At 65.9% G+C, this 19,972-nt stretch overlaps 7 protein-coding genes across 7 annotated transcripts; 5 read left to right on the forward strand and 2 right to left on the reverse strand.

The window, feature by feature from the left end:
• Positions 1–1,189: 1,189 nt before the first annotated feature.
• Positions 1,190–2,084, forward strand: EMIHUDRAFT_421478 (hypothetical protein). Its single transcript, XM_005777098.1, has 2 exons — positions 1,190–1,656; positions 1,722–2,084. Exons 1-2 carry the CDS (start codon positions 1,207–1,209, stop codon positions 1,767–1,769), a joined length of 498 nt encoding a protein of 165 aa, XP_005777155.1. The 5' UTR covers positions 1,190–1,206; the 3' UTR covers positions 1,770–2,084.
• A 2,659-nt stretch (positions 2,085–4,743) lies between these two features.
• On the forward strand, positions 4,744–5,561 carry EMIHUDRAFT_435460 (hypothetical protein). The gene has a single exon (XM_005777099.1). It carries the CDS (start codon positions 5,015–5,017, stop codon positions 5,438–5,440), a length of 426 nt encoding a protein of 141 aa, XP_005777156.1. The 5' UTR covers positions 4,744–5,014; the 3' UTR covers positions 5,441–5,561.
• A 76-nt stretch (positions 5,562–5,637) lies between these two features.
• EMIHUDRAFT_64898 (hypothetical protein) lies at positions 5,638–7,826 on the forward strand (the record flags this gene model as incomplete). The annotated part of the gene is made up of 7 exons (XM_005777100.1): positions 5,638–5,797; positions 5,930–6,120; positions 6,219–6,411; positions 6,500–6,573; positions 6,648–6,702; positions 6,796–6,899; positions 6,954–7,826. The coding sequence occupies 7 exons, from the start codon at positions 5,638–5,640 to the stop codon at positions 7,824–7,826; spliced, it is 1,650 nt and encodes a 549-aa protein (XP_005777157.1).
• A 1,123-nt stretch (positions 7,827–8,949) lies between these two features.
• Apm2-1 (Apm2, medium subunit of the adaptin 2 complex) lies at positions 8,950–11,207 on the forward strand. The gene is made up of 7 exons (XM_005777101.1): positions 8,950–9,164; positions 9,367–9,603; positions 9,687–10,031; positions 10,202–10,294; positions 10,412–10,523; positions 10,598–10,756; positions 10,824–11,207. The coding sequence occupies exons 1-7, from the start codon at positions 9,060–9,062 to the stop codon at positions 11,072–11,074; spliced, it is 1,302 nt and encodes a 433-aa protein (XP_005777158.1). The 5' UTR covers positions 8,950–9,059; the 3' UTR covers positions 11,075–11,207.
• A 1,222-nt stretch (positions 11,208–12,429) lies between these two features.
• Positions 12,430–13,212, forward strand: EMIHUDRAFT_463584 (hypothetical protein; the record flags this gene model as incomplete). The annotated part of the gene is made up of 1 exon (XM_005777102.1): positions 12,430–13,212. The coding sequence occupies one exon, from the start codon at positions 12,430–12,432 to the stop codon at positions 12,910–12,912; it is 483 nt and encodes a 160-aa protein (XP_005777159.1). The 3' UTR covers positions 12,913–13,212.
• Positions 13,213–14,545: 1,333 nt separating this feature from the next.
• On the reverse strand, positions 14,546–16,021 carry EMIHUDRAFT_206840 (hypothetical protein; the record flags this gene model as incomplete). Its single annotated transcript, XM_005777103.1, has 4 exons — positions 14,546–14,756; positions 14,832–15,145; positions 15,219–15,284; positions 15,428–16,021. 4 exons carry the CDS (start codon positions 16,019–16,021, stop codon positions 14,546–14,548), a joined length of 1,185 nt encoding a protein of 394 aa, XP_005777160.1.
• A 182-nt stretch (positions 16,022–16,203) lies between these two features.
• On the reverse strand, positions 16,204–17,565 carry EMIHUDRAFT_206841 (hypothetical protein; the record flags this gene model as incomplete). Its single annotated transcript, XM_005777104.1, has 3 exons — positions 16,204–16,349; positions 16,971–17,252; positions 17,553–17,565. 3 exons carry the CDS (start codon positions 17,563–17,565, stop codon positions 16,204–16,206), a joined length of 441 nt encoding a protein of 146 aa, XP_005777161.1.
• Positions 17,566–19,972: the final 2,407 nt, after the last annotated feature.

The raw sequence follows: 19,972 nt of genomic DNA on the forward strand, positions 1-19,972 counted from the left end.
CTGCTTTTTAACCGTGCTCCGTGGGACGAAACCATTGTCCATCGCTTTTTAACCGTGGGACGAAACCATTGCTTTTTAACCGGCCGGACAAACGTGTGAGACGAACGGACTGCTTTTTAACCCTGGGACGAAACCATTGTCCATCGAAGCGGGCCACTTCTCCGCGACAGTGTGTCTTTCGTGGTAGACGTAGATGTAGAGCAGTGTCCAGTGGAGCTGGAGGGCGTGTGTGCCGCCTCTTAGTACTTAGACTACTTTTAGCACTACTGCGGTTTGGTGTGGAGTCTGGAGTGCTTTTGTGTATGTAAAAGAGGAAGGAAGGCGATCGTTCGGACAGGAGTGCGGCAGCGAGTGGCGGACCGCGCTCCAGCGTCCAGGGTGTGAGTCGCTTCTTTTTCTCTTTTTGCGGCTGGTGCTCGTGGAAACTTTGGGTGGCATTGCGCCGCCCACCATGCACCAAGCAGTTCCTCCCTTTTTCGCCACAGGTTCGCCCCAAGGAAGCGGCGGGCACCAACTCGGACCGGACGGTGTACGGGGCGGCGTCGGCGAGCGCATCCTCCTTCGTCGTCCACCACACGCAGCAGATCTCCATGGGTATGGCGGCGCGGTGGCGGGCGACGCCGAGAACATCAACAAGCAGGCGCGCAATACGCGTACCAACTGGCCTCAACTCCCCTGAGCGTGCCAACTGGGTCAACGACGTCAAGAACAAGCAAGCGGCAGACGTCCTCTTACCCTCGGCCCCAGTGGGGGGCGCCCACGCCGCCTAGCTCTGCGGACGGGCCCCTCCACCCTTCACGTACGGATCATGTTCATGTAGTCCCCACAATCGCTGTCGTGGATCGCTTGTCATGTGAGAGAAGAAAGAAAGAAAGAAAAGAGACAACCCAAACGAGGGACGAGGGGAGGAGGACAGGGTCCTGTGCGAGAGTGCGTTGTGTGAGGCGCCTTGCTTTCTCTTTTCCATGGTGTACCTGTGTTAGTGCCAGTGAGTGCGCGCCAGTCGCCCAGTCCCGTGCCTAGTGTAAAAAGAAAAGAAAGAACACGGACAACCCAAGGCAGGGATGGGAAAAAGAAAGAAAGAAACAGACAACCCAAGGGAGGGATGGGAAAGAAGAAAACGGATACCCAGGGGAGGGATGGGACGCGCGAGGATTTGGGATTTCAAAATTCTCTTTTCCACGGCCCCCAGAGGCCAACGGTTAAATGCCCTCTTCCTTCGACACGCTCTTCGGCCCACCCCCGCCCTCTTCAGGTCCCCCGCGCCACGCCACCACCAAGAGTTCCGGCATTTTCGGCGCTGCGCCGGCGCCCGCGCCGCGCCCGCGCTCGGCTTCGCGCCCACGTGACTCTGGCATCTTCAGCGGCGGGCCTGCGCCGGCGCGGGCGCGCCAACCGCTCGCGGCCAAGCCTCGCGACGTCCTTGTCCTCGACCAAGGCTCCTACCGGCCCACCTCCGCCGAACGCAAGGACTCGACGCGGCTCGACCCTGTTGCGTGCCGCACCGCCGGCGCCCCGCGGGAGAAGGAGCTCACCAAGGAGCTGCCCGGCTTGCCTCTTCGCCCGCGCAACGGTGCGGTGGGCCGCAACCTGAGCACGTCGGCTGAGGGCGGCGTCTTTGGCGGCGGGCCTGCGCCCGTGCCGAAACCATACACGGTGGAGGCTCTTCTCGCGCAACACTCGCCCTCGCATCCACCTCACCCACGCATGCCGGTGCGCAGGTGCCATCCTCGATCTCGAGGCGCAACGCAAGCAGCGTCTTCTCGTGAGCGCCGTGCCCGACTGGCGCCTCTCCCGCAGCAGCTTCGCGGGACGCGGAGTCCGGTCATTGTACCCGCTCGCTGTGTGCGCCGGGGGCGGCTGGCGGTGCGGGCCCAGGCGACGCGCGAGTGAATGCCGGCTATGGCGCCGCCTCCCTTCCATGACCGGGACGTACTGTATTCCCGACGTACCATGATATGAGTGTGTGACGCGGGTGGCCCGTCGATCGTGGACTGCCGTGACGATCGTGGATCGAGGAGGTGTGTGAAGGATGCCCGCCTCGGCTTTTCTGTAACACTACACAAGAAAGAAAAACCTTCCAACAACAACAACCTGCGGGCGGGAAATTCTTTCTGGGTGAGAACGGAGTTCTCTGGGTAAGCTCAGCTGTGAACTTCCCAGTTGTTTGCTCTTGCTTGCGCGTGGCCCTTGCGTGCACGCCCAAGCTCGAGCGGCATCACGCAGAGCGAGCTCTGCGCAGGTCCCGCGACCTTCTCGGGCAGGAGCCCACCTCTCCTTCCCTCCGTGCGCCCAACGATATGGGCAAATCCGCGCCGAAGCGCGCTTCCGACGCTGACCAAGACGAACGGCCCGCAGAGGCCAAAGATGACTCTGGGCAGGAGCCCCCCCCCTCGGGGGCTGGCGGGGGCACCGACGGGGCCCCAGCCGCGCCTCCCGCTCCCGTGGACTCGGCCGAGGAGCTGCGGGTGCTTCGCAAGCAGCTCGAGCGGCTCGAGGCTCAAGCCGCACAGACCGCCGCACAGCCCGACGGGGGAGACCCCCCACCGGGCGGCGGCGGCGGCGGCGGCGACGGCGGCGGAGCGGGCGGCAAGGCGGCCAAGGACCGCGAGCGGGTGCGCCCCGACCCTCCCACCCCCCCAGACTCCGACGCCGACTCGTCGGAGGACGACGTGGGCGGCGGTGGTCACCGCGGCCCCCCCCGCCTCGGCGGCGGCGTCGGTCGCGACGATGCTGTCGGCGAGCTGTTCGGCGGACACGTGCTCGCCTGCGACTACGACAGCGACAACCCCTTCGAGCGGAAGCGGGGACTGCAGCAGCGGACCTCGCACTACTCGCCAGCGGCGGCGGGCGACACCGTGCACGCAGAGCTGCACCGCAAGCTCGGGGCCGCAAACCAACGAGAGGTGTGCACCCTCCTTCCCTCCCTCTCGTACATGTACGACTTGTGCGCGCACCTCGAGCGGCTCGAAGACGCGATCGGCGACGAGCGAGATGATCCCGGAGATTCCCGCAGGGCGCTGCGGCTCGTGCACGAGCAGGTGCGAGCGGCGCGCCTGCAAGCCGGGTCCATACTCGCCTTCGGCCAGGAGCACGACGACCTGGCGACGCGCCGAGGCTGGCGCTCGCGGGACGGCGTGCGATTGGGTCGGCAGTCTCTGGCCGATCTAGGCTGGTGGGCGGAGCTGCGCGGCTCGAAGCACGTCGGCCGAGCCATCTGGCGGCCGGCGGAGACTCGGCTGCTCCACACCGACGCCTCCGACCTCGGCTGGGGGGCGGCCGTCGACCTCGCGCAGCGCCACGCGCCGGCCCACGGCTTCTGGTCGCCGGGCGAGCTCCCCTTCCACATCACGTGGAAGGAGCTCGTTGCGGTGCGGAAGGGGGTCGAGTTCTTCCTCCCGCAGCTGGCCGGGCGCCGTGTGCTGCTGCGCGAGGACAACATGGCGGTGGTCTGGATCTTGACGTCGATGGTCTCGCGGTCGCCGCAGCTGATGCACGAGCTGCGGAAGCTGTGGTACGTCCTGGACGCCCACGACATCGACCGCAGCGCGACTACATCCGCAGCGCGGCGAATGTGATCGCCGACCGGGCCTCTCGCCTCGCAGTCTCGGGCGACTACGCGCTGACTCGGACCCGCTTCGAGGCGCTGCAGGCGGCCTGGGGCGAGTGCACGGTCGACGCCTTCGCTTCGCCGGCGATGGCACTGCTGCCGCGCTACTGGGCGGCGGGAGCGATCGCGGGCGCGGAGGCGGTCGACGCCTTCTCGCAGGAGTGGCGAGGCGAGCAGGTGTGGGCCCACCCGCCGCCCGGCTTGCTGCTGCAGCTGGTGCAGCTGCTCGAGGAGACGGGCGCCTCGGCGCACGTCTGCGCGCCGCACTGGCCAAGCGCGGCGTGGTACCCACTGCTCCTCGAGCTCAGCTCGGAGCACGTGGTGCTGCCACCGGGCTCTCTCGAGCGCGTGGCAGCGGACGCCCCGCCGCGGCTGGCGTCGTGGCCGGTGGCAGTCTTCCGCGTCAGCGGCGCTACTCGATGAGCCTCCGCTCGGCGCGGCACTCGCCCTTCGCCAGACTGGCGTCGGAAGTCGGCGCATGGCGGGGCGGCAGCACCGCCATGCGCCTCGCGGCGTCGGCGCGGGAGGACTCCACCACCGAGGGCTACGCGCGACATTGGCGCGAGTTTGAGGGGTGGTGCGACGAGGAGGGCCTCGACCCGCTGCCCGCCACCCCGCAGATGATCTTCGCCTACGTCGGCGCGCTGGCCGAGAAGGGGACGATCGCTGCGAGCAGCCTCCAGCCCTACCTCTCGGCCATCAACTCGTACCACGCCGACTACGGCTTCGACAAGCCTGCCCTCGGCCACCTCGTGACCGCGGCGCGCCGGGGCATGGCGCGGGGCCAGGCTCGCTGCGACACGCGAGACACGCGTGTCCCTATGCCGGCGGCGGTGGCGGCGCGTATCCTCCACGCCACCCTCGCAGCCCTGCCCTCTCTCGCGGCGAGGCAGGGCTCGCGAGGCGCAGCCGACTTCCTCCGGAGGCGCTACGCCTTCGTCCTCTCCTTCGTCTTCATGGGGCGGCAAGACACCTCGACCGGTCTCCGCTCCGCCGACCACGGGATCGATGAAGACAGCTCGGGCTTCATCTGGCTCCGCATCTCCGAGAAGATGCGGCGCGGCTGGGCGTTCCGGCGCATCGTGCGCCTCCCCCTCACCGCGATGTCCTATCACGGCCACGCCTCGCTGTTGCCCCAGCTCGGGGAGCTAGGCAGGGCCTACCTCGCCGCCCGGGCGGCGCTCGGGGCGGCGCCTGAGTGGCTCTTCCAGCTGCCCGGCGAGCGGCGGCCGCTGACGCGCCACATGGCGGGCTGGGTGAGCGAGACGCTCGACGAGGAGGGCGTGCGGGCTCCGGCCGGCTTCGTCTACCTCGGCCACTCGCTGCGCTCTGGCGGCTCGAGCGCCGCGGAGGCCATCCGAGTGCCCCGCTTTCGGGGCAACTGGCTCGGCGGCTGGTCTCAGAATGGCCGGACGCGCGAGCTCCACTACATGGACCCGTCGGTGCTGCCGTCGCCCGAGGCCTACGAGCTGCTCGGCTGGCTCCTGGACGGATCCTACCAGGCGCTTCCACCGTCGTGGGAGCGCCGCCGCGGCGCTGCTGACACAGCGGAGCCCGGCGAGCCGACGAGCTAGCTCCCTCGTCACACACGCGCACGGACGCATGGAGATCCGCGCGCGTGCCACACACACACACACACACACACACACACACACACACACACACACACCACTCCATACGCGAGCCCGCTCTCGCTCCGCCGCTCGTGCGCCCCGCGCGCATGTCGGCCTTCTCATGCCTCCGGCCTCCGAGCGCCCACCTCGGGCGCTCGGGCGGTTGGGGATGGCATATCGGTTCCCTGGGCGTTCACTAGCGCTCGCTTGTGGGTGAGAACGGAGTTCTCTGGGTAAGCTCAGCTGTGAACTTCCCAGTTGTTTGCTCTCCCTCCCTCCCTTACCCTGTTCATGACTTGCTAGCGGGACCTGAGTATTGTATAAAAATACTGTAAGGCATATCGGTTCCCTGGGCGTTCACTACCCTGGGAGCGCGCTTGTTTGGATTCTTGCGTTGGATGCTGGCGGCTGGTCATGGCGTGTTTGGTTTTGACCGCCGCCCTCGCGATCCCTGGCGCTACGACTGACGGCGAGTGCGCGGCCGAAGACGCCCCCCCCGCCGTCGTTCGGCGCGGCGCTCAGGTCGAGCGACAGAATGCGACTCGATCCGCATTCCTGCATGCGTGGCGAAGCTGTGAGACACGCCCTCGCTATCCACCCCGCGCGCCCACTCATCCAGCCGCGCGCCGCCGCCGCCGTCGTCCACCGGCCGCCAACCGGCCGCCGATCACCTGCGCGCCCGCTCATTCCGCACCACCGCCGGCAGATGCGACTTACGCCTGGGGCCAGGACGAGGTGAATCCGGTCTCGCGGCTGGCCGTCTCGTCCTTTGGGATGGGCCTGACGCTGGTCGACTCGCTCGACACCATGCATCTGATGGGGCTCTCCGAGGAGTTTGCGGCGGCGGTCGCCTGGGTGCGAACGAGGCTGCGCTTCGGTGAGCAGGAGGAGATCAACGTGTTTGAGGCGCGCGCACGCCTACCCGCCCGACCACCCAGCCGCCCGACGCCCCGCCCGACCGCCGACCTCCCGGCGCGCCTCTCCGCCGCCCGCAGGTAACGATCCGCGTGCTGGGCGGCCTGCTGTCTGCGTACGAGCTCTCTGGAGAGAGGAGCGTACTCGACGCGGCGGACGAGCTCGGCCAGCGCCTCGTCTTCGCCTTTGACTCGCCGACGGGGCTGCCGTACGGGACCGTCGGGCTCAAGTCGAGGAAGCGGTACAACCCGACGTGGTCGCGAGGCGCGCCGCGTGGGCACCTCCTCCTCCCCCTCCCCCCCCTCCGCCCTGTCCTGCAGCCCTGCCAGGGAAGACGCACCCCCTCTGGCGCGGCGGACAGGCGCGTCGACTGTCGCCGAGGTTGCGACGCTGCAGGTCGAGTTCCGCGCCCTCTCGAGGCACGCACGCAGGCCCGTCGACGAGGCGGGGAGGGGGGAAGCAGACTCACCCGACCTTTGCTGTTCGCTGCTGCTAGGCACACGCGCAAGCCTGTCTACGAGGCCGTCGCGCAGCGCGTGATGGCCCACCTCCGAGAGATGAGCCGTCCGTCGGCGCTGCCTCGAGGCGTGTCTGCCCGAGGCGGACCCTAGGCCGCCCGTGCGGACAGCGTCTCTTGACGCCCCCTCCCGTGACCAGGCCTCTACCCCACGATGATCTCGCCCGTGAGCGGCGAGTTCGCTTCGAGCGACCTGACCCTCGGCGCCCGCGCGGACTCGGCCTACGAGAACCCCGCTCAAGCGGTGCTATTTGGTATTAGTTATTAATTAGTAGCCTGTCATGATTAGGCCTACGAGTACCTGCTCAAGCAGTGGCTGATGAGCAGCCGCACCGACAGCCGCGTGGCGCAAATGTACACCGAGTCGGTCGCGGCCATCACGGCGCATCTCGTCCGGGAGGGCGGGCTGGCGCGCTGCGCAAACTGCACATACATCGGCCGGTGGAACTTTCGGACGAAGCGGTACGAGGACAAGATGGACCACCTGGTCTGCTTTGTGCCCGGCATGCTCGCGCTCGGAGCGCACTCGGGCATCCACGGCGTGCGGGGCGGCGCGGCGGCTCGCGCGACGATGGCCCTCGCGGAGCAGCTGATGGAGACGTGCTACCGCATGTACTCGGACCAGCCGACGGGTCTCGCGCCCGAGATTGCCGAGCTGAGGGAGGGGACGAGCCGCGTGGCCGCCGACAGCGGCGCGAGGCACAACTTGCTGCGCCCCGAGACGGTCGAGTCGCTCTTTGTCTTGTGGTGGGTCACAGGCGACGAAAAGTACCGCGACTGGGGGTGGCACATCTTCGTGGCCTTCGAGCGGCTCTGCCGGCTGCAGGACGGCGGCTACTCGGGGCTGAAGGACGTGACGGACCGGCACGGCGGCGGGCACAACGGGAAGATGGAGTCCTTCTTCCTCGCGGAGACGCTCAAGTACCTCTGGCTGCTCTTCGGAGACGGGACGGAGGTGCCGCTGGACGAGTACGTCTTCAACACCGAGGCGCACCCACTGCGCATCCACGAGGACTACCGCTTCGGCTCGCGCTTCGGCTCGCTCCCTCTCGCCGAAGACCTCGCCAACGACTCCCCCGAGCGGCCCCTGTTTGACCAGAGTGTGCGCGCGCGCGTCGCCGACCGCGCGGAGCTGCTGGCGAGAACCTTTCCGGCCGCGGCCGAGACGTGAAGGCGAGAGAGCGCGTGTTACGACAGCCGGCGGATGTGTGTGTACGTTCATGGGTTGAGTGTTGAGTCTTTTGGGGTCCCCCACGATTTCTTCTCTTCATCTTTTTATTAGCCTTTTTTTTGGCGCCGACGCGGGGGCGCGACTGATGCCGACTCCGGTCTCCGCGAGCGCGACTGCGGGCAGTGCGGATCAGTGGTGGCGCTGTGGTGGCGTGGATGGGCTCTGGATCAAGCCGGGGGCGCTGCTGGCTAGCAAACGTGCCGAGCAGGTCACGTTTTCCGACTATTTCAGCATGATTCTCATCGACGATGGCGATGTGATGTCGCGGGGGGGGGGGGGGGGGCGCGGCTTGGCCAGCTGGTTTGCCCACACTGGCTCGGCAAAGTGCCTCTCACGGGCAAAGCAGTTTGGGATCAGCGTTGGCAGGCCTCAACCACTATGGGCAGCTCGGGTACGATTCCGGCAGTGTCGTGGAAAATCTCAACGCCACCACAGCGCCGCTAGAGCTGTCAAACGTTACACCTTTGGGCCTAACAGTTGCCCTAGGGTTGGCTGAAATCCTCAACGTTGTTCAAGTGTTCTCCCCACCCCAAGCTGTTACTGTTTGTTACTGTTGTTACTGGTGTTCAGTGGTCAGCAAGCAGAAAATGCCAAAAACCCCGGGGGTAAACCCCGAAAATACCCGGGGGTTTCCAGGTATTTTCGGGTATTACCCGCACTGGACGCTGGGATCGTCGTGGGTCACTGGTAGGCCTTCCTTATTGTTGTTCAGCTGGCCTATAACGTTAGCTACTGTTGTTGGGGAGCCCAACTGTTGTTCTGTTGTTACTGTTAACACTAGCAACTCTGTTCAGCTCTTAACGTTTGACAGCTCTAAGCGCCGCTCTAGGCGGCTCTCGAGGTGAGCGTGGCAGAGTACCACAGCTGCGCCATGCTCTTCAACAACTCGGTGTGATGTTACAAAACTAAGCGAGGGGGAGGGGGACAATCCTAGAGAAGAAAGATAGGAAACAGATAACCCATCTTGGGGATCGGAACGTATCGAAGGACGGCACGCCGCCACCACACAGGGATTGGGAGGACCGCGGCCGGAGATTTCTTTCTGCTCGCGGCGCCGACAGAGCGACCGCCCGCCCACAGCGCCTGGAGCGTACGACAAAAGCGTTTTTTGCACGCTCAGCGTAACCAGCACACGGGCAGGATCGCGCGCGCTGAGCGGGGCGCGGGCGGGCGATGATCTCCAACGTGCTGCTGATCAACCAGAAGGGCGAAGTGGTCATCTCGCGCATTTACCGCGAGGGCGCGAGCCAGAAGACGATCGACACCTTCCGCAACCAGGTGTGTGGCGTCTCGTGTGCGTCCGGCGGTGCGGACGCTCGCTCCAGAGCGCGCCGGCCTGGGGATCTATGCACCGGTGGCGCCTGGGTGGCGCGGGGGGGGCAGGGGATGTGCCCTGCGCAGCCAGAGATCGCGCAGAGCCTCTCACGCCAGTGTGCGTTGCTGCGAGCCGCGCCTTGACACGCGCGGCGCCCCGGCCCAGGTGATCGCCAGCAAGGAGGCCGGCAGGCTTCCGGTCAAGGTGCTCGACCACACCGCCTTCATGTTTATCAAGCACGGCAACATGTACGCTGTCGCCGTCTCTTCGGGCAACGCGCAGGCCGCGCTCGCCTTTCAGTTCCTGCACGAGCTGATCAAGGTGCTCAAGTCGTACTTTGGCGACTTTACGGAGGAGTCGGTGCGCAACAACTTCATCCTCATCTACGAGCTGCTCGACGAGGCGCGCGGACCGCGCCCCAGCCGGCCGTAGTTGGGCCTGGTTGCGGCTCCAGCCCTCTCTCACCGCGCCCTGCCCCGGCGCAGGTCCTCGACTACGGCTACCCGCAAAACACCTCGGACGACGTGCTCAAGATGTACATCACCCAGGAGGGCAACCGCAAGGCGATGCAGGACCGCGCCGGCGGCGCCTCCTCGGGCGTCACCATCCAGGCGACGGGCGCAATTAGCTGGCGCAAGGAGGGCATCAAGTACCGGAAGAACGAGCTCTTCATCGACGTGGTCGAGAACTGCAACCTGCTCATGTCGTCCAAGGGCACCATCCTCCGCAACGACGTCTCCGGCTGCATCATGGTCAAGTGCTACCTCTCGGGGCAGCCCGAGTGCAAGTTTGGGCTCAACGACAAGCTGCTGCTCGACAACGAGGCAAAGGCTGGCGCCCGTAGATGACTCGCGCCTCGGAGTTGGGGGCGGGGGCGTAGGGAGGCGGGGGTGGGGGCGACCGAAGCGGGCCTCGCGTGTTGCGGCGGCCGGGCAGGCTGGACTCTCCCTTGCCTGGCGAGGATATGGGCGCGACAGCCTCCTGCGCCGCCGCCCCGTAGGCCAAAAAGTCGAACCTGCGGCGGCCCGGCTCGGGCATCGACATCGACGACGTCTCCTTCCACCAGTGCGTCAAGCTCGGCAAGTTTGACATGGTGATTCGCCGCCCCAGCCCCGCCCGCGACCGCCCTTCAGACCGCGCGCGCCCCCTCGGCGGCGCTACCCGAGCGCCGCCACCCGGCCGCCGTCTCGACGCCGTCGGCGCGCCGCAGGACCGCACCATCTCGTTTGTGCCGCCCGACGGCGAGTTCCAGCTCATGTCGTACCGCATCACCGAGAACGTCAATTTGCCCTTCCGCGTGCTGCCCGTCGTCAAGGAGTTGGGTGCCGCGCCTGCTGAGGGCGCTCCCCGCTTTGCCCCGTGTAGCATCCGCAGCCGGCGCCTCCACGCCCCACAGGCCGGACGCGGCTCGAGATCAACATCAAGGTCAAGTCGATGTTCACCTTCAAGCTCTTCGCGACAAACGTGGTCATCAAGATCCCGTGCCCGAAGAACACCGCCATCGCGAACGTCAGCGCCGCTTCGGGCAAGTGCAAATACGAGCCAGAGCACGGGGGTGCGTTGTCGCTGCGGCGCGCGCCCTAGTCTGACCCCTCTCACCCGCGCGCTGCCTCGCGCCCTAGGCATCATCTGGAAGCTTCGGCGCTTCCCGGGGGACACCGAGTACTTCATGTCGGGCGAAGTCGAGATGATGCAGTCGGTGAGCGAAAAGGTGTGGAGTCGACCGCCGATCACCATGGATTTCCAGGTCCCCATGTTCGCCGCCTCGGGCCTGCACGTCCGCTTCTTGAAGGTCTTCGAGAAGTCGAACTACCAGACAATCAAATGGGTGCGATATATCACAAAGGCCGGCCAGTACCAGCACCGCATCTGAACGTCTCGACGACGCGGTTACGTGGGGGCGCGGCGTTGCCGCGTCGCCCATCGCGGCTCGGTAGAATCTCTCACACTGCTCTCGTACGTTCACTAGTTGGTGTGAGGTGTCTGAAAATACACGAACACGTGAGTTGACACGACACATGGCACATGCGAGTCGGCGGGCGCCGACAGCGACACCACTTTGGTCTTTGCACAGTGTGTGTGTCTGCTATTACCTATTAGCCTAAAGCGTTTAAAGGGTGTGGTGTGTGGACCCTGTGGACTGTGAGTTGTCAAAAGAGAGGAAATCGGGGGAGCGACCCACCTCGCCACAGACGGTCCCGCGCCTCGCCGCTAAGACGGGTACACGACCGCGGCTCGTGTGCGTGTACCCGTCTTTGTCCGGAGTGAATACTCCAACGCGCTCGTCGGTGACGGTGTCCTCCAACCTGCGCCACGCTCGGCGAACCTCGACAGCGCTTTCCGTGGCATGCAGCTCTTTGCGACAGAAGCCTGGAGAGCAGCTCCTCTGCTGCTCACACACTCTGCACAGTTGACACAGCCTACTGTGCGGCTGCCACAGCTGTGACAGCGATGGGCTCGCCCTCACTGGCCCTCAGTCACTTGTGCTGCGGCTTGTGTGAGCGACACTGCTCGGCGACTGCCGGCACACTGTGAGACCATGGGTGTGAGGTGAAACCACGCTACCAGCGCTTGGTCACATCGGCCCCGAGGTCAGATCCTTCTACTCTGTTGATGACAAGACTTGTCTACTCGCTGGAGCCGAGCAGGAGGGCCCAGCGCACAACCCCCCTGGTCAACTCAGGGTCCACACCCGTATAGGGTCTATAGTGTATAGAGCGCTCGCGCGCTCTATCCCTCTCAAATCGATCTAAAACTAAATCCCCTCTAATCTCTAGACTCATCCCTCTCGTTTTTTGCTCTGAGGAAGAGAGAACTCGCGAGACCTCTCTGCGCCTCGCCCTTGTGGTTTGTGGTTGTGCGTGCACAAGGGCGAGCTCTAAAGGTAAAAGCCGTACCGTGCACTTGTGGAGCACTTGGAGTGCAGTCTGTCAGTAACCGCACGCCCAGGGCCGGGGAGCTAAGAAGCGCCCCAGAGGCCGGACGATTGGCATCGGGTTATGGGCTAGAGAGCCCCTTAGCCCTGGGGGGTGCGTTGCGCAGTGCAGTGTCGAGTGCAGTGTGCGAGCAGCGCAGCGCCAGGCGACCCGTGGCACGCCCCGGGCGGCTGTGAGACGGAGGCCCGCCGAGCGAGTGCGAGCTGCATCGGCGGCCATGTCTCCCGCAGCCGCGAGCGAGCAGCAGCTCATCGCGCATTTTGCGATGGCGTTTCTTTTTTCTCATCGAGAAATGCTCGCGTCGTCTCGCCTCTCGCTGTTGGCGCTCGTGGTGGTGGCCTCGTGCCACGGTGCGATCGCCCGGCCTCCTCGCGTGGCGCTGCTCCGTCTTCGCGGCGGCATCGAGGCCACCTGGACGCCCAATGGTGAGGCCCCGGCTCCCTTTTCCACGCGCGCGCGGCAGCAGATGGGCATGGACCCGGGCGCCATGGCCGGTGGCGCACAGCCCGGGCCAGGAGGCGGCGGCTCGAGATTGGGGCTGAGCATGGCTGCCGTGATTTACCTGTGCAACAACTGGACCATTGCCGTCGCGCTCCGGGCGCTGCTGATGAAGCTGCTGGCGCCGCTCCTGAAAGCCCTCGGTTCGAGGAGGCAGGCCGCGGCGCAGCAGGCGCAGGCCGCGGCGAAGAAGCAGGCCCTGGCGGCGCGCAAGGCGCGGCTCAAAGCCGCCGCCGCGCGGAAAACCCAGGCTGCCAAGGATGACGAAGAGGAATGACGAGGGAGGAGTGGGAGGCGACAGTCGCGCGAGTCCCACTGCAGAGCCAGCCACGCTGGCCACTGGCCGCGACATCCGAGAGCGGCGACTGGCGTCGTCGTGGGCGGGGTCCGGCGTGGCTCTTGGGCGCCAGTGTCTCGTATCTCTCGAGCCGAGAGGTTCTCATAGAGGACTGGATCAGGAACTCGCGGGCCGCACGCGCCCCCATACCGTAGAGGCATAGCCAACGCCATACCGCACTGATTAACAGAAGAGAGCAGGCGCGCCCGAGAGCAGGCGCCCCGCTCGTTTAGACCTTTTTGCGATAAATCACCCGCCCGGGGCACTGTGTACTCCCTTCCCGTGTCCACCGCCACGAGGCGCCACCCTCGGGCAGCACCACCACCAGCGCCGTGAGCTCGCCGCCGTAGCAGCATCCCGTTGTCCAGCTCCAGGCCCGTCGCGTGCTCGTGCCTCTGGAGGCGCCGCTTGGCGTCGTGCCCAAAAACGACGTGCCGCACGCCAGCAACGACTGTCGGCTCTGCGGCCGCCACTCTTCTGCCCACGCGCTCTGGGCCGGCGCGGGGCCCCCCGGAGGCACCGTGCGCCGCGCCGCAGTGCGGAAACGGGGCTCCGGCTCTATGAGTCTCTATGAGCACCGACTTCCCGAATGATCACGGTTGATCAGAGGGCAGATTTGGAGAGATCTCGAGGAGTACATACAGATAGACCCTCCAACCATCAGAAAACTCCGACCTGATCGGTCGTACTGACCGCCGACAGATCACTCCAGACAGCAGACAGGCCGACGTCTGCACGCGGCCGGCCGGGCGAGAGGCTTGACACGATCCGACCCTGCGACCCTGACGCTGCTGCTCTAGCTATCAGCCATGCACTGCTGACTGCTGCCACAATGTGCGACCTGTGCTGGCCCACTTGGCGGCCTTCCCGGTCAGTGGTGAGGCGCAGTTCAGAGCTGTCGATGGCGCGATGCCGCACTGGTCCCACATTGGTGACACGAGACCACCAAGTTTGCCGGTCCAAGAGAGAGGCGCCGGCGCTGTCCTGAGAAGGTGCGTGGTCCCTCTTGACTGCCCATGCGCGCGAGGCTGTGTAGGCATAGCCTCGAGAGTGCCAGCAGCCAATCCGAGGTGACGCGCATTGCGCCAGAAGCGTGCACGCAGCTGGAAGGACACCTTCCTACTGGCCGTACGATCACGTCATCACTGAATGCTTGATACAAAGGCCGCGAGCTATGCAGGTGATCAATTGTGCATCATGGCACGGTCAGCTGCGCCGACAGGCTGTCGCAAGGCGTGATAGCATGGCCGCAAGTACGCCGAATTCCCATGAAAACAAGTAAAAAATCGCGAAAAAAGAAAAAAACTCCAAAAAATCGGCGCCTGCGGCGGGCCATGGGACACCATCTCCCCCCCGCATGGACACCCTCTGGGGCCCCCGCGCCGGCCCAGAGCCCACGCGACGCCAGCGGCAGAGGCGCTGGCAGCCGCCCACCACCCTCCGCCGTCCGCGCGCACCAAGTTTCGCATCGTAGGACACCCTTTATATCTTGCGCGGTCAAAAGAAGAAACATCCGCGGGCCAGCTCCCCACCCCGCCAGTTGGAGCGAGACCAGAAACGAAGAGAAACAGATTTATATCGGCGGCATGCCCCCGAAAGACAGCCGGCGCACGACCTCGTGCGCCGCGTCCCGCGACACCGCGTGCCGCCTCGCCTTGCAGACGACCAGTGCGCAGCAGCAGGCCAGGAGCAGCAAGGCCGCGCCGAGCCCAACCGGCGGCAGCGGCGGCGGCGCGTCGTCGAGGAGCTCCTGAAGGGACTGGCCTCGCTTCCACGCGTAGCCCCTACAGCGGAAAAAACACGTGTCGCATTCACGTCGCGCCGGAGCCGAGGCCCAGGCGGACGCAGGGCAAGCGCACCGCCAGCCCGCCGCGAGGTAATGGTGGCCTCGCTCGAGCGCGTCGATGGCGGCGAGGTCGCCCGGCGAGAGAGACGGCGCGAGGGCGAGGGTCCCGGCGAGGTTTGAGGCGATCCGCTCCCGGTGCGCGCTCTTCGGGATAAGCGCCACGCCGCGTCTCATCGCCCAACCCAGCGCGACCGCGGCGGCAGACGCGCCGTGGGCGGTTGCGACCTGCGTGATCGCTGGGTCGGCGAGGAGGAGCGGGTGTGCGTCTGCCTGCACCTGGTACTTTGCTGGCCGCGCGGGCGAGCCGAGCGACGAGTACGCGGTCACCTGTTATCACCGATGAATGGACTCGTTACTAATTAATTAAGGGCGAGCTGGAGACCTACGAGTACGCGGCCACCGCGATGCCGTGCGACGCGCAGAGCGCGCGGAGGGCCCTCATCTGGTTGTACGGGTGCAGCTCCACCTGCAGGGCCGGGGCGAGGGAGAGGGTGAGGGAGGGTGCGAAGGGTGAGGGCGGAGGCGGCGGCGGCGGCGGCGGCGGCGGTGGTGGCGGTGGCGGCGGCGGTGGCGAAATTGAGGGCCCTCTCTCTTGGACGCCGCCTGCACCACCGCCGGTCGGACGGCGAGGTCGGGCGACGCGAGGAATTTCGCCAGACGTCGCTCGCCGATGTTGGCCAGCCCGGCGTGGCGCACGGCGCGCGTGGCGACCAAGGCCTCGATGGTCCTCCACTCCTCCCGAAGCTGCTCCGCCGAGTAGCCAAGCTGGTCCTCCAGTGGAAGAGGCCACGGGCGTGGCCGGCCGGGCTCTGGGCTCCGCACGCAAAAGGGCCAGTGGATGAGGTACAGGTCGACGTACCCTGTCCGCAGGTCGTGGAGCGACTGCCGCAGGGCCCTCTCCGTTCGGTGCTGACTGCAGGCATCAGCAGGCGGCACCTTGGATGTGATGAAGAGCTCCGAGCGAGTCACGACGCCCTCGGCTATCAGAGCGGACAAGGTCTCTCCCACCTGCCGCTCGTTTTGGTAGACGGGTGCGCAGTCAAAGCTGCGATAGCCGGCGGCAACGGCGGCACGGATTGCCGTCGAGACCTCCTGCGGCTGCAAACCCCACGTGCCAAAGCCAATCTGAGGCATTTGGCCGGCGCTTGGACCCAGCGGGAGGGCAGGCACGGCCGCCGCCGCCCCGGGCAGTGTACGCTTCATCGCCGTTGGTCAACGACGCGGATTAGCGAGGTCTGTCCGACTCGCTCGCTGCACGGTGCTGCGGCGGTCCTGGGCGTGGCCGACGCTCGGGAAAGAAGAAAAGCCGCGGGGCAAGCATTTTAAACCGCACGCCGAGACCTGACGAGCCCCCCGGCCGAGCTCGCCGCGAGGGCCGTGAGCGCCTAGTCCAGCGCGGCGTCGAGCGCGGCGAGGCACGTGGCGCAGAGAAAGGAGACCGCGGGGCTAGCCCCCTCGCGCTGCCACCCGCCGGGCGGCAGGTGCTCCGAGCAGCAAGGGCAGAGCAGCTCCGCCGGCGGAGCGGCCAAATCTATCACGCGGGCGGCGGGAGGCGGCGGCCAACGAGGCAGTGGCGGCTGCCGAGGTCCAAGCGGCAGGGCGCTGGAGACCCACGGCTGCGCAAGCTGCGACGGCGGCTGCGGCGCCCGCGGCGGAGGCGGCGGTGGCGGCAGATGTGCCATTCCGGGCGAGGTTGGGCGGAAGCCTGCCCGCGACGCCAGCTGCGCGCCGAGGGGCGGGCAGGCGACCCGCCCGAACGATGCCGCTGCTGGGCGAGGAAACGGCGGCGGAGGGAATGGCGGCCGAGGGAGCGGGAGCAGGCACCTCTGCCGTCGCGTGAGCTGGCTCAAGAAGGCCTGCATTGCCAGCTCCGCCGGCGGCGCCGCCGTGTCCGGCGACCAGAACGCGCCGCCCAGAGGCGGCCCGTTGTAGTAGTCCCCGTCGCCCCCCGGCTCGCCGAGACGGTCAAACAGGAGCGCGTGCAGCAGTCCCGAGGCATCCGGCCGCTGCTGCCGCCGCCGCCGCTGGTGAGCGGCTCGCGCCGCCGCTTCTCGCGCCGCTAGCGACTCCGCCTGCGCCTCGGCCTCCGCTCGCTTCCGCTTGGTGTGCGCAAGCTTGACGCGGCAGTGCTGCCCCCACTCGCGACACGCACTCGCGAGGCCGTCGCACTCGGCGCAGTAGCACAGGGGACAGTGCGCCGCTTCGCGTCCGGCGGAGAAGGGGTGGTGCAGGCAGTCTTCGCGCCGGTGCGGCAGGTCGCGAGCAGCATTCACGCCGCGCGAGCCCACGAGCTCCACCTCGGCGTCCGCGTCGGCGCCGGCAGCCACAGCGGGCGGCGGCGCGACGGGCGGCGCAGAGGGGGCCTCGATCAGCTGCACCTCATCGTCGCTGTCCTCTGCCCGCTCCGGGGAAGTCAGGTCGATGATGTCGGCGGCTGATGGTGCGGGACCAGAGGCGGCGGCGGCGGCGGTGGCGGCCGGGGGCTCGGCGGTGGCGGCCGGGGGCTCGGCGGTGGCGGCCGGGGGCTCGGAAGTGGCGGCCGGGGGCTCGGCGGTGGCGGCCGGGGACTCGGCGGCGGCGGCCGGGGACTCGGCGGCGGCGGCGGCCGTGGCGGTGGCCACGACGGCGGGCACGGCGGTGGCGGTGGCCGTGGCGGTGGCGGCGGGTAGCACGGCGGAGACGGCGGCCGTGGCGGTTGCGGCCGAGGCGGCGTCGGGCGACTGAGTGGCAGGACGTTGGCGCTCCATTTTCTTTACGCTCCCATATGGTCCCCCATGCCAGTTTCGGGGGGCAAACCCTGCCCGGCCCCTAGAGCCCCAGGTAAGGCCCAGGTGTGGCCCAGGGCATCAGAAGGGACCAAGAGGAGTCCAGTCTGAGCCATAGAGCCCATGTCTTTGCCCCCGAAGGTCGCGTTCAAATGCCCGGAACGGACGTCACAGTGGTGTCCGGCCGGCGCGATCACCGAGCTGTGACGCTCAGGGAAGTCAGATGAGGTACTGGTTTCTTTGGCCAGGGCTGGCCTTCCCCCCAGGCTGGATCAGCTGAGCAAGGTTTGGGGAGAATCCTATACACAGATCTTCAGATATTTTCACGGATGCCCGCAAAGGAGCAATAACGGGTGATTTCGGGCATCCGTGAAAATATCTGAAGATCTGTGTATAGGATTCGCCCCAAACCTTGCTCAGCTGATCCAGCCTGGGGGGAAGGCCAGCCCTGGCCAAAGAAACCAGCACCTCATCTGGCTTCCCTGAGCGTCACAGCTCGGTGATCACGCCGGCCGGACACCACTGTAACGGCCGTTCCGGGCGTTTGAACGCGACCTTCGGGGGCAACGACATGGGCTCTATGGCTCAGACTGGACTCCTCTTGGTCCCTTCTGATGCCCTAGGCCACACCTGGGCCTTACCTGGGGTTCTAGGGGCCGGGCAGGGTTTGCCCCCCGAAAGTGGCCCGGGGAACCTTAAGGGGAAACCCGGTTTTGCATGCAGGCTCCGGAGTTTACCCTCGTTTAATTAACAGCAAACACGGAGCCTGCATGCAATACACACACGGCAGCCATCCTTGGTGTTCGTAGACATGGCTGGAGACGCACTACCGCAGCCATACCGCCCGGCTCGAGGTTGTGAGCCCTCTTGGCTGAGCTGGCTACATCGCAGCCATCTTGCGTAAACATGGCTGGGGGACAGCCATTTCAGCCATTTCAGCGATCTACCATGGCTGGGTCACAGAGATCGCAGCTATCCATCCTCCAGACGCAAATGGTGATAATTCGATGGCAGCCGATGGCCCGTGCTGAGGGAGGGTGTAGAGGATGTAGAGTGTAGAGCGCTGTAGAGCTGTAGAGATGTAGAGCGCTCTGGAGCGCTGTAGAGCTGTAGAGCTCTACATCCGCCGCGGGACGAAGCGCCTGCGTTGTAGAGCGATGTAGAGCGCGATTTTGCTGTAGAGTTGGTTGTAGAGGCTCTACAGCCAAACCGCCGGGAAGGCAGTGACTCGAAGAGGTCGAGCCGCACTAATGGGGTGTCTCCGAGCTTACTGGAGCTCTGATGGACGGCCCTGACTATCACTGACACAGAGAGTCACTCCGACGGCACACAACACCCTATAACTGCGTCATGACCAGCCTGCCCATGCGTCGCCGGTGCCGCATTCATCGCAGTGCTTCTTTAGCAGGCGGTGGACTGTCGGCTGCGAGGACAGTCGCATTTGCGCGAGGCGAGGCGGGCATTGCTGCGCGTTGCATGCGCCATGGCTCGCGCCAGCGCGTGCGGGAGCTCCTGGCTGAGCGTTGAGTCCAGGCGAGTTGCGCTGGCCACGATCGCTGTGCCAAGCCGAGCTGACGCGCCGAGGCGCCGGCCAGTCGCAGCCGTGAGGCATGCCACAGCAGCAGAGGCACCTGCCACCCATTGGGCGGGCAGACAGAAGGCCAGGGCAGCACTGGCAAGTGCAACGCGCCTCATGTCGGAGAGCGACCGTACCTCGTTCGCCGCTCATCTCTGTCTCTCAACTGTACTTTTAGCTCACTGGGACTGTATCATCTAGAGTTTGTTGTGGAGGTTTTACGTTGTAGAGCGCCTCTACATCGCTTTACAACGCAGGCGCTTCGTCACGCGCCGGATGTAGAGCTCTACAGCTCTACAGCAGTGTGCAATCTTTACCGGTATGAGACTGGTATTTGGCGATATTTTGATTAGTTTTGGGGTGGTATGGTATAGTGGTATGCGAAAGTGGTATGCGGGGTTTTCAGTAGTTGTAGCGGCTGTCGGTGTGGTCCCGGGGGCGAAACCATGCAAAAGTGCGGGTATTACCCGGGTATACCCGGGTTTTTCCAGGTATACCCGCAAAATACCCGGTATTTTGCCGATTTTGCCGATTTTGCCACCAAGAAGGCACTCCGACTCGCTTTGATTTCCGTGAGGCAACTGGTATCCCGTACCACTTTTTGATTAGTGCAGGCCTTGGGTTTGATTAGCCAAAAACTCCCATACCGGTAAAGATTGCACACTGCTCTACAGCGCTCTACAGCGCTCCAGAGCGCTCTACATACATCTCTACAGCTCTACAGCGCTCTACACTCTACATCCTCTACACCCTCCCTCAGTCAGGGCCCGCGATGGCAGCCGTCCCGCGAGGCTGGGGGGGGGGGGGGGGACA

The sequence above is a fragment of the Emiliania huxleyi genome (assembly GCF_000372725.1).
Source record: "Emiliania huxleyi CCMP1516 unplaced genomic scaffold EMIHUscaffold_27, whole genome shotgun sequence".
Lineage (NCBI taxonomy): Eukaryota > Haptophyta > Isochrysidales > Noelaerhabdaceae > Emiliania > Emiliania huxleyi.

Bases quoted from the DNA above. Each gene is read 5' to 3' on its own strand.
- EMIHUDRAFT_435460 (XM_005777099.1), top strand. From the start codon at position 5,015: ATGGCCGGACGCGCGAGCTCCACTACATGGACCCGTCGGTGCTGCCGT.
- EMIHUDRAFT_421478 (XM_005777098.1), top strand. From the start codon at position 1,207: ATGCCCTCTTCCTTCGACACGCTCTTCGGCCCACCCCCGCCCTCTTCA. The intron at 1,657-1,721 runs GTGGAGGCTCTT...GCCGGTGCGCAG, and splicing joins CCGTGCCGAAACCATACACG to GTGCCATCCTCGATCTCGAG.
- Apm2-1 (XM_005777101.1), top strand. From the start codon at position 9,060: ATGATCTCCAACGTGCTGCTGATCAACCAGAAGGGCGAAGTGGTCATC. The intron at 10,524-10,597 runs GTGCCGCGCCTG...CACGCCCCACAG, and splicing joins GCCCGTCGTCAAGGAGTTGG to GCCGGACGCGGCTCGAGATC. The intron at 10,757-10,823 runs GTGCGTTGTCGC...CTCGCGCCCTAG, and splicing joins ATACGAGCCAGAGCACGGGG to GCATCATCTGGAAGCTTCGG.